The following is a 12229-nucleotide window of genomic DNA, read 5'->3' on the forward strand; positions in this document are numbered from 1 at the left end:
CCTGTGATCCTATGTTTGCAGGATATATTTAACGTTACAATACTTATTTGAATGGTTTGCTGAAAATCCTTTTTGCTTCCACAGTTCAGTTATGGTGACAAGCAACATGCACCGAATACCGTCATGATCCAGACAACATTCCTTCGCCTTCTGTCAAAAGAAGCTTCCCAAAATATTACCTATCATTGTAAGAACAGCATTGCTTACATGGATGACCAAACTGGCAACCTTAAAAAAGCTTTGATTCTTAAGAGTGCCAATGACATTGAGATCAAAGCAGAAGGAAATAGCAGATTTAAATATACTGTGCTGGAAGATGGCTGCACTGTAAGTACTAAGAGTTGACTTATTTTAGTTACAAGGAAGTGTACTTCTACCTAATTCTACTTGAACCTTTTTGTGTTGCTACCCTTTCAAAACTAATAGGAGAAACAAGTTATTGATTCCTGGGAGGGGAATTTTAGTCCCCTGCTTTGGTCAGATGGGAGGTTAAAGTGTTAAAAAACTGAAAGTTGACCCCAACCCAGAAGGAAAAAACAGTAAAAAGTGGGAGATAAGAATACTGGCTCAATCTGGTCTTGTATAGTTTAAAAAGGAACACCAGTAAAACTGGGAAATAAGAATACTGGTCTGAAATGTTTTATGATTTTTTTTATGAAATGATTTAAATGCCAAACTGGCTGGAGGCAAGTCCTATATGAAATTGGATATGAGCCATGCTTCCCAGCAACTAGAGATGGATAGCACATTGAGGGAGGACGTAACCACTAACACACACAAGGATCTCTATCAGGACACCCATCCAACACTTGACCAACCTGGAGGAGGTGCTAAGGAGGTTCATGGAAGCCGGTGTATGGTTAAACAAGGAAAAGTGCACATTTCAGTCACTGGAAGTGACTTATCTAGGCCACAGGTGGAACACATGAGACTGCATCCGGTAGAAGACAAAGTTCAGGCAATAAAAGATGCGCCATCAACATCCAATGTAACAGAACTCATGTCCTTCCTGGGCATGATCAACTACTATAGCCGTTTCTTATCAAATCTATCAACTGTGTTGGCACAGTTACACTCATTACTAAAAAAAGAACCACCATTTGCTTTGGGGGGCACAACAGGCAGAATCCTTTGTGAAAGCAAAGGGTTTGTTGCATTCATCATGTCTATTGGTACACTATGGCCCGTCAAAAGAGTTGGTATTAACATATGATGCCTCTCCCTATGGGATGAGAGCTGTGTTATCCCATACAATGGAAAATGGGTCTGAAAGGCCCATTGGCTATGTCTCGAGAACCCTCTCCACAGCCAAGAAGGGTTAATCGCAGCTAGAAAAGGAAGGTTTATTGGTGGTATTCAGGATGAAGAAATTCCATCAGTATCTGCATGGTCACCATTTCACCATTGCGTCGGGCCATAAACCATTAATGGGTTTATTCAGCGAGGACAGGGCCATCCCGCCAATAGCATCAGCAAGGATACAAAGAGGGGCTCTGACATTACCTGAGTACGAGTTTACTTTTGTGTACCGTCCTGGCCTACACATTGCAAACGATGCACTCAGTCATTTCCCATTCTGTAGGAATTAGTGCTGTTATTGAATTTCTTAGATTCTTTGCCTGTGTGTGCGAAACAAATTAGAAAATGGACAAACAAGAGATCCACATTATCGAAAGTCAGAGACTTTGTCTTAAAAGGATGGCCAAACTTGCCTGTAGCTGAAGAATTGAGACAATTCCATGTCAGACAGATGGAATTGAGCCGCCAAGGTGGGATTTTGTTGTGGGGGTCAAGGGTAGTGGTCCTACCACAAGGCAGAGAGCCGCTCTTGACAGAACTCCATAGTGCCCAACCGGGCATATCAAAATGAAAATGCTTGCGCGAAGATATTTATGGTGACCAGGCATTGATGGAGATATTGAAAACTTTGTAAAGCACTGTCTCCACTGTTAACAACAACAGAAGCTGCCTGTTCCGGCTCCCCTGTGTCTGTGGGAGTGGCCTGGTCCGCCCTGGGTTTGCTTACACATCGATTGCGTAGGACTATTCTTGGGTACCACGTTCTTGTTATTTGTAGATGCACATTCCAAATGAATGGATGAATATGAAGTCAAGTTGCCAATGTCAAACGTGACTATACAGAAACTATGTCACGGTTTCAGCACACATGGCCGCCTGAAACTGTCGTTTCAGATAATGGCGCTGCTTTTACCAGCACAGTTTCAGAAATGTATGGATCTAAATGGAATCCGACAAATGAAAGCAGCCCCTTGCCACCCCTCATCAAATGGCCTAGCCGAGAGGGCAGTACAAACTTTTGAGCCTGGTATGATAAAGCTATCGAAAGGCACTTTCCATTCACAAAAACATCCATGAGCCATTACCCTTTGTTTCCTGTCGCTGAGGCAATTTTGTATCCAATTCGCCACATTCCCCTGTATCCCATGGGATCCCACTTTTCTGACCAGTCTGCCATGTGGGACCTTGTCAAATGCCTTACTAAAATCCATGTAGTCAACATCTACTGCATTCCCCTCATCAATCCTCCTTGTTACTTCTTCAGAAAATTCAATTAAGTTAGTAAGACACGATCTTCCCCTAACAAAACCGTGCTGACTATCCCTGATCTATCCCTGCATTTCTAAATGACAGTTTATCCCGTCTCTCAGAATTGTTTCCAATAATTTGCCTACCACTGAAGTCAGACAGACAGGCCTATAATTTTCTGGCCTACCTCTTGCACCTCTCAGGCCTATGATCTCACTTCAACCTTTCATGCCCCCTAGCCTCCGAAGTGACCCCCCAAACACACCCCCACCCCACAGCCTCCCATCTCCCATGCCACAACCCCTATCCCAGCCTCCGAGTTCCATCTTGGCCTTGGATCACCCTGGTCCTTGGCTTCTGACCTCTCACACGCCCCGGTTTCTGATTCTCCTCCCTGGCCTCCAGTTTCCGACCACCCTGCCCCAATATATGAGCTACCGCCCCTCACCATCACCAAACCACCCCCCCAACCGGCCTTCTCTGGACTCCTTGACTGCAGCCTACAGGTGCCACAGGCCTACCTGGACGACAGCCAGCCAGTCTCCCAATCTGCATGGCTACGGCCAGTGAACAGACCAAACAAAATGTTAATCCGACCCTGCTGTTAAATTTGGCAAAACCTGCGGGGAACCTGTTTTTTATGGGTTACTTGACCTCATTCCAGTTCGCCCACTTCCTCTGTTCCTCCATATACAAATCCAATCCTTATCTCACACTGAGGATAAATAATGACTGATTTGTTTGCAATGGGTACACAGCTTGACAGCCCAGTAAATTGTTGCTGTTTTGCCAGTTTTTCCTTAGGTTTGGTCTTTATCCACATGAGAGCGATATGGTCCTATTAGAAGCCTGGATATCAGAATTGTTGCTTTCATCTTATGACTTAAGCAGTTCATTGTTTTGTTCCCTCTGGGAGTAAACTCTGAAAAGCAAATTTTCAGATTGCGGTCAGAGGTAAAGTGACAATGATCACCACTGACCTCGAGGAAAGCGGTGCTGAGAATCTAGCAATCTCTGTGATGAGAACATTATCTCTTTCTCTTGACTGTAGCGTTGCTTAATGGGGATTCCTAGTGTTGAGCTGCAGTGAAGTCATCAAACTGCCCAAGCAGTCAAAAGCATAATCAGTCTACTTCTTAAAAACTTTACAGAGGTCAAAATAAGGATTGGGACATGCACATGGGATTAAGGTGGAAGCTGAAATACCATGAACAAACTTTAAAAATATTAATTATTTTTAAAAATCTAGTAATTAGTCCTAATGGAGAAATTTAACAACATTTTACTGTTTCTTCATGGCCAGAGCAGCTGTTCAGCAATAGTTATTACTCAGATCACCGTTAAAAACCCAGTTACACCTCGCTGAACAAGGCTTAACTTTTCAAGTTTCAACTCCCCAAGCACTTCTTCCTAGTGAAGCAGTGGTTTACATGTACTTCCTTCAATTTAATACCCTATATTCACTGCACTCAATGCGGTCTCCTACATCAGGGAGACCAAACACAGATAGAAACTTAGGAGTAGGAGTAAGCCCTTTGAGTCTGCTCCACCGCTCAATAAGGTCATGGCTGATCTGGTTTTAATCTCAGCTCCACTTTCCTGTCTGCTCTCCATAATCCTTGACCCCCTTACCTAACCAAAACCTCTCTAACTCTGCCTTAAATAAATTCAAAGATCCAGCCTCCACTACTCTCTGGGGAAGAGAATTCCACACACCAATGACCCCTTGTGAAAAAATATTTCTCCTCATCTCTGTCTTAAAATTGGGACCTTTTATTTTTAAACTATGGTCCCTAGTTTTAGTCTCCCTCACAAGAGGAAACATCCTCTGGGTATTCACCCTATCAAGTCCGTTCAGGGTCTTATATGTTTCAATAAGATCACCTCTCATTCTTCTTAACTCTAATGGGTATAAGTCTAACCTGTTCAACCTTTCTTCATGAGGCAACCCCTTCATCCCAGGAATGAGTCCAGTGGACAAGCCTTCTCTGAACTGCTTCTAAAGCAATTATACCTTTTTAAAAAAATATGGAAACCAAAACTGCACACAGTACTCCAGATGAGTTCTCACCAAGGCCCTGTACAGTTGTAGTAAAACTTCCCTATTTTTAGGTTCCAAACCTCTTGCACTAAACACGAACATTCCATTTGCCTCCCTAATCACTTGCTGTACCTGCATACTAACTAGATGTGATTCATGTACCAGGACACCCAGATCCCTCTGTACCACCGGTTTCTGCAGTCCTTCTCCATTTAAATAATATACTGCTTTTCTATTCCTTCTGCCAAAGTGAACAAGTTCATATTTACTCATGTTATACTCCATCTACCAAAGTTTTGCTCCCTCATTTAACCTGTCTATATCCCTTTTCAGACTCTCTACCTCTTGACAACTTTCTTTCCTACCTAAACTAAAATAAAAGCAAAATACTGTGGATGCTGGAAATCTTGAAACAAAAACAAAACAAAAATAGCTGGAAAAACGCAGCAGGTCTGACAACATCTGTGGAGAGGAAGATAGAGTTAACGTTTCGAGTCCATATGACTCTACATCAGAACTAAAGAAAAATAGAAATGAAGTGAAATATAAGTTGTTCACCACCACCCCGCACCCCTCGCCCCCTCAAACAGCTTATATTTCACCTCATTTCTAATTTTCTTTAGTTCTGATGAAGAGTCATACGGACTTGAAACGTTAACTCTATCTTCCTCTCCAGAGATGCTGTCAGACCTGCTGAGTTTTTCCAGCTATTTTTGTTTTTCTTTCCTACCTATCTTGATGTCATCAGCAAATTAAGCTACCATACTTTCACTGCCTTCATCCAAGCCATTGATAGATTGTAAATAGTTGAGGGCCCAGCACTGACTCCTGTGGCACTCCACTAGCCGCAACTTGCCAGTCTGACAAAGATCAATTTATCCCTGCTCTCTGCTTCCTGTTAACTAACCAATCCTTTATCCATGCTAATATGTTACTCCCTGCACCATGTGCTCTTATCTTGTGTAGTAACCTTTGATGTGGTACCTTATCAAATGCCTTTGGGTGACCACTTTGCAGAACACCTATGTTCAGTCCACAAGCTTCCGGAGGCTCACCATTTCAATTCAGCACCTTGATTTCACGCTGACATCTCCATCCTCGGCCTACTGCAGTGTTCCAATGAAGCTCAATACAAGCCCGAGGAACAGCACCTCATCTTTCGTTTAGGCACTTTACAACCTTCTGGACCCAAGACTGAGTTCAACTATTTCAGACTGTTTGTTTCTGGGGTTTTTTTTTTTGCAAGTGCCGGTTTAGTCGTATTTTTCATGAGTTTGCTTTCAGACACAACAGCTCATTATTTTGAAATTTGCCCCCTCTCTGGACCAGGCTTTTGTTTCTTTACTTACAACCATTACCAATCCTTTTATTGCGCTTTGTACCATGAAATCTTTTGTCAGTTAATCTCTCCTGCCCTCCGTCGTGTCATATAGTATAGACCTTCCCTTTTGTTCCTCCTCTGCCCCTCCCCCTTTCACTTGCTCAAGGCCAATTGCATTTATATCTTCGTTCAGTTCTGAAGAAAGGTTCTTGGCCTGAAATGTTAACTTTGTCTCTCCACAAATGCTGCCAGGTCTGCTGAGTACTTCCAGCATTTTTTAAAAACTTTTAACTTTCTGGCAGTGAGATGAGAAGAAATGGGAAAGTTTTTGCCAGATCAACTGACTTCACTGATTGCGGGGGAGGGGAGGGCATGTCCGCAGTGCAGCCTGTAGTGCACAGTGATTGACAAACTGCAACTTCATGGTCCCTGTGTTAATCTGCACTTGCGCTAAAATCCTGAAATTGTGGTCAGATGCAGAGGGGTAATGATGCCGAAGATTGAACGTTCACCCTCAATGTCCCCATAATTCCAGGTCACCATCATATCTGTGACAACCCTTTGTGAAGTACATAAGAAATATGCTACTGCTGTAGTGCCCTGGCTGTAATTGTTATACCCTGTATTCCTGCGGACAGTTCTCCCAATTGTCATGTGGCTTTAGTAGAGGTTTGGTGGAAATCACTGAGGAATTTTAATTGATTCATGTTGCATAAAAACCGAATGATATGTAAAAATCCAGAATAGCTGAACATAGGCCAAAATAACACCCTCGATACATTCAGCTCCTTGTGTTTTGTTCATCCGTACTTCCAACCAGGGAATTTTTTTGCTGGCTTTCTCTTTCCTCTTCTCCCCTCATTAAAATGGTGACTCTGTCTTTTCATGGCCCTCTGCCACCATCTGATAGCAAGTTACAGTGGCCATTCTTCCTGCGTGAACTTGAACAGCGAGTGTCTGACTATGGGGAGAATTCTAGCCATGCATCTCTAGTAGAGGTCCTGGAATAGCAATTAGGAGTGGGAACCTTGTCTGCTTTACCCCCCCCCACCCACCCACCCCATGCCAAGGGTGATGATGAGGCCAGTTGTATGATGTACTGAATCTGAGGTCAGCTGATTTGACAGATACAGGGATTGACCTGAAGACTTTATTCCTTGTGCTGTGACTATGTACTGTTTCAACCAGCTGAGTACGTGGTTGAGCTTGCGGAATAGCTTGGTAATATTGCAAATGTGTAATCTACTTAGACAATAAAATATATATAAATTGCATTGCCACATATTTTATTGGCTTTAAATTATACCTTTTTGTGCCCTATACATCAACCAATGTAAAAGTCTTTCTGTTATAACGCATAGTTTAACTTATAGGTGTAAGTTTGGGTTAGCGGTAGCAATCTTAGCTCGAAATCAGCAGAATGTCACAGGTTTGAGCCTGACTCCAGAATTTGAGTACATACTCTAGGCTGACACTTTAGTGGCACTCTGAGAGAATGCTGTATTGCTAGCAATGTGGTGCTTGAAGTGAGAGTTTCAACCAAAATCTCCTCTGCCTTTTTGGATGGATGTAAGAAACCACAATGCGTTATTCAAGTCACAATGAGGAGTTGTGTTGCTGCACTGGCCAACTTTACTCCTTTTGCTGCCGGATACAAGTCGACTGGCCATTCAACTCATTGGCCGTTTGTGGAACCTTCCTGAATACTAATTGGTTGCTGTGTTTCTGCACAAAACTCTCTTAGTCATTGCATTGTAAAGTGACACTCTGCAGGTGTGAAAGGAGCTTAATGGATGTGAAATATTTCCTTTTTTCTTCAAATGCTGGTAATGAAAGGATCACATAATAGTTAGAAAAATGTAATACAGTGTAATTGCAGTAGTGGTAAATCTACTAGTTCTCATTCTCTGTGTAGAGAAATCTTTGCTGAAGTGCAACGGAAGTACATTCTACCATTCCACTGACTTCTCTTTGAAAATCAGGGAAGTTTGTGAGCTCCGTAGGTTTCCATAAATGCTGATTGAGAGTCCAGGATATGGAAAGATAAGACACTTATATAATAAGATTTAGACAAAGCTTTGAATAAACATGAATACAAGAGTGAAATACTGCAGATGCTGGAAACCTGAAATAAGAATGGCAAATGCTGGAAATACTCAGCATGTCAAGCAACACCCCAAAGTTCTGATGGCAGGCCATCAACCTGAAACATAACTCTCCGCAATGCTGCTTGATCTTCTGAGTATATTCAACATTTTCTGTTTTTATATTGAATAAACATGATTGCTTATACTCCATTCATATGGTAATTACAAATATTTATCATTGGGTTATAGTAGAAATCTCAACTGAATAGTAATTGGCAGACATTAAAACTCTTTCCACTACAAATCTGCTAATAACTTGAATGAAGGATGGTGACCACGTAGCAGTGCAGCCCTTGATTGAAATAAACATTACTGTAATATAATATTGCAAGTGTCATGGTTTGTTACAATATATTTTTATTACATTCATTCTTCTGTGTGTGCTTTCTCTGCAGAAACATACCGATAATTCGGGCAAGACAGTCTTTGAATATCGAACACAGAACACAGCACGCCTGCCAATTGTAGATATTGCACCTGTGGATATTGGTGCTCCCAATCAGGAATTTGGCATTGAAATTGGCCCAGTTTGCTTCTTGTAAAATAAAAGGACTTGGAGACTTTGAAGACATTCCTGGACTCTTGAATTATTGGCTGATCCAATCAGCACTGTATATATAAAGTACTTAGAATTTCCAGCCCTTCACAACAATTATTTATTGTTCATATGAACCCAGTTAGAAACATTAAGATATGATTAAAAGCTGTGGAAGATTCCTGGCAGTTTTTAGTATAGTAACAACTATTGGCTCTTATGTGACAGGAATGAAAACAATAAGATTTTCACTCTAAAGCCTAAAAAATATAAAATATAGTTTCAGAAATGTTCACTTCTGAGAATATTCCATCTATATTTGTTGGGGCTAATTTGATGCACTGACATGAAGCCTGGATTAGAGATCGGGCTACACATTTGTAACCCAGGCTCTCTGACCCAAACTTCCTGCTAGCACTGCCCCCCTGCTGAGAGTGTGGAATCTGTCCTTTTATCTACTAATTAGAATATGCTCCAATATCAAGCTTATCTACCGAACGTATAAAAGATGTAGTTTAAAAAATTCCCCACGTTTAAGCTACCTCATCTCTGTCAGAAGCTAGGATACATTGATGCTTGTCTTTATTCATTTGTTCTCCAGGTGCTATATTTCCAGGCTTCCTTCTGTGTTTGTTTACAGAAACAGGAGACAGAGGGAAGAAATTATGGTGCTAGTTATAAAGATCCCATTTCCTGTAAGCTTTTGATGAAGTAGCAGTAAACCCACAACATTAATGGCATGTTGATATTCATTTTGATATTACTGTCGTGTCAACTTCTTCGAGTATGAATGGTGTTCCTTATCTCTCAGTTCAATTAGTAATAGTAAAGTCTGCATGTCTTGAAAGTTAAAACATGTAGGCAAGTCCATTTTGCAATGTTTCTTTCTCTATCTCTTCAACGATGTTCTTTAATTCTCCAATAAAAAGGACCATTTTACAAGGAAGCCAGAAATATTTTTGGTTGAATTGATTGATTCCCCCACTGCCTCTCCCCACTGCTCCCCATTCCACCACCACCACCACCCCCACCCCACCAATAATGATTGTAAACTCATAAACTACTGTCTGATCATGGCAATCGCAAAGTGTCGTTCACTCCAATCTGCTTCACCACTTTTAGCAGTGATGGTATCATCAATATTATAATGAGTCCATTAGATGAGGAGGCATCTTTGTTAAAAGTGTAGAGGTCTCCAATTTATTTCAAAATGCTGGGGAAACATCCAACACCCAATGAAGAGAAAATAAAATATAATTTATGGAAATTTTATATTTACATCAGTAATATCAGGTTATATTCAACTACCAAATTTATTATCTTTGCTATGATTGATATGGTGAACCCAGCTATTTTATTTGCATTATTATTTCTTTGAAGTTTCAATGGTTCAGGTCCTTGCTCTTTCTACTTTGCCTTTCAAAATGCTACTAGAAAAATGATGACGGCGCCTATATTCAATTGCATGATTAATTGGTCGATTCAGATTGCAAAGCACTTGTAGTTGACCATTCTTCTGATCCATTATTTTGTAAGGTTGCACTGCATCATTAATGCTATTTTCTTTGCATTTCTCAACACATTTTCATACTACTTGTTTTACATTGTGGTAACATTTTACCTTTTGGCATGCTTTCAAATAGCATTAATTTGACTTAAGGCTAACTGAAGATATATTGTAACACAAATGCTTCTGCAACATGTTATTTGAAAAGGTTTTTGTGCTAGATTAATGAGTTGGAATGGGAATTTATATTTCCAGATGGCTCAGAGTTATTATATCCATGTGTTTCTCTTTATTCTTAGCCACAGAAATCACTCCAATTGGAGACTTGTATAGCACTTTGCCTTCCCTGCTTTGGGGACAGAGTTTCTATGTTTTGAACTTGCTGTAAGACCTATTTAATATCTGAGCTTTAATAAAACTGCTCTTATGTAACAGTTAAAATGAATAGGAAAATTAAATGTTGAAGCAATTTTATAGTGTTTAAGCTTTTATTGTGTTTACTTATCAAGTAAGCACTCAATAGAACAAAGGGTTAACTGTAATTTTTTAACTAAGGGAACCCGGCTGACATGCATTATTTGTTCTAATGTTAATTTAAATTTAACTGGACATTCTTGCACTTGAAACACCCTACAAAAACTGAATACCGGTCCATAAAGAAGAAAGATTTGCTTTTATGTAATATTTTATCACATCTCTCAGAATTTTCTTTGTATTCAAAGAATGCCCTTGAAGGTGCAGTGATTGATGTTATATATACAATAATGACTACTGTTTCTGTTCCCTGTTTATAGTACTGTTCAAAAATATCATGAAAAGAGGTGCCAGTTGCTTGCTATTTTATTCATTTAACTTGAGCTAAGATTTAGGCCTCAAACAGGAAGGGAAGAATCGACGGGGAGGGTTAAAAGAGTGAGATTGAGCAACCCGACCCCATTCACATTGGTTTAAATTTTTATCAACCCAAATAAGTCGATTGATGAGGATGCCACAAAAGGCAGACTGGGTTCTTAATAACATTAAAAAAGTTACAGCCTGATGACATAATTAGAATCCCCACTTAAACTTAACTGTAGGTCAGGGAGAGCTTGTGCTGTTTTTCCAGCTGCTAGTCTTGACAAATCCTGGTGAGTTAATTTACGGGTTTTATTCAGCTGCATGAAGCCTGCACTTTGGGAGTCAGAGCCACAAGCAGCTAAAGAGTCCTTCACCTCATTGATAAATGATCAGAATTCTTTCTAACTAATGTTCTAACTAATTGTGCCATTTCCTTTTCCATTACTTCCTCATGCTTGCTAGAAATCTTAAATGTTGATAGATTGATTTGTATAAGAATTATTTATATTGTTATGCAATCCATATTGTTTCCTGGGATAGTAATCTAGAGACTTGGATTAGTAATCTAGAGAAGGTGGCATCAAATCCTCCCATTGCAATTTGAGAATTTATATTCAGGTTGAAGAAGTGTTATTGAGTGACCATGAGCTGGATTGTTGTAAAGTTCCAATTATTATTTCACTAATATCCTTTAGGAAAGGAAACCTGTGTCCTTGCCTAGCCTGGCCTATTTGTAATGCCAGTCACACAAAAAATTGTTGACTCTCAATTGCCCTCTGAAGTGGCCTAGTAAACCATCCTGTTATGTTAAAGCACTAAAGTTTGAGAAAAAGATCCGCCACATTCAGTCAATAAATGCCAGTGTTGCCGCTAATGTTTATGTCATGAGAGTAAACAAAGAAAAGTAAGAATTTATGGGCAACTAAGATGCATACCGTATTTTTCCTGAAGTGCTAGATGATGTTTTGAAATTTAAGAGGCAGGGTATATTGGCTTCTTATCAAGATGAAAAGTCAGAGTGGTGTGGTATAGAATAACGTTTTGTGCCCAAAAACCAACAGCAAGTGTTTGCAGGTTATGTTTTGGGAGGGATAGATTGTTTGGTGGATACTGTTCGTCACTTCTAGAAACAAATCATGGAATTATGTGCCCATATCATCTCTTTGAAGCTCCAAGCATCTACACAAAGTGAGTTTGAAATCTCAACCCAGTTCTATTAACTCAAGGATATTGTGAGGCTTTTTCCAGTCTTGCTCTATTTCTTCCAATACCAATGACTTCCTCCATTCACCAA

The 12229-nt window shown here is 40.2% G+C and overlaps 1 protein-coding gene across 1 annotated transcript in view; it reads left to right on the forward strand.

The window, feature by feature from the left end:
• Nucleotides 1-10568, forward strand: part of LOC144686197 (uncharacterized) — a 170546-nt gene extending 159978 nt beyond the window's left edge. The window contains exons 52-53 of the mRNA XM_078551295.1: nucleotides 85-327; nucleotides 8452-10568. Of these exons, the coding sequence (XP_078407421.1) occupies nucleotides 85-327; nucleotides 8452-8598 (390 nt within the window). The 3' untranslated portion in view covers nucleotides 8599-10568. The remainder of the gene's footprint in view (nucleotides 1-84; nucleotides 328-8451) is intronic.
• The last annotated feature ends 1661 nt before the right edge of the window (nucleotides 10569-12229 follow it).

The sequence above is a fragment of the Cetorhinus maximus genome, chromosome 11 (assembly GCF_964194155.1).
Source record: "Cetorhinus maximus chromosome 11, sCetMax3.hap1.1, whole genome shotgun sequence".
Lineage (NCBI taxonomy): Eukaryota > Metazoa > Chordata > Chondrichthyes > Lamniformes > Cetorhinidae > Cetorhinus > Cetorhinus maximus.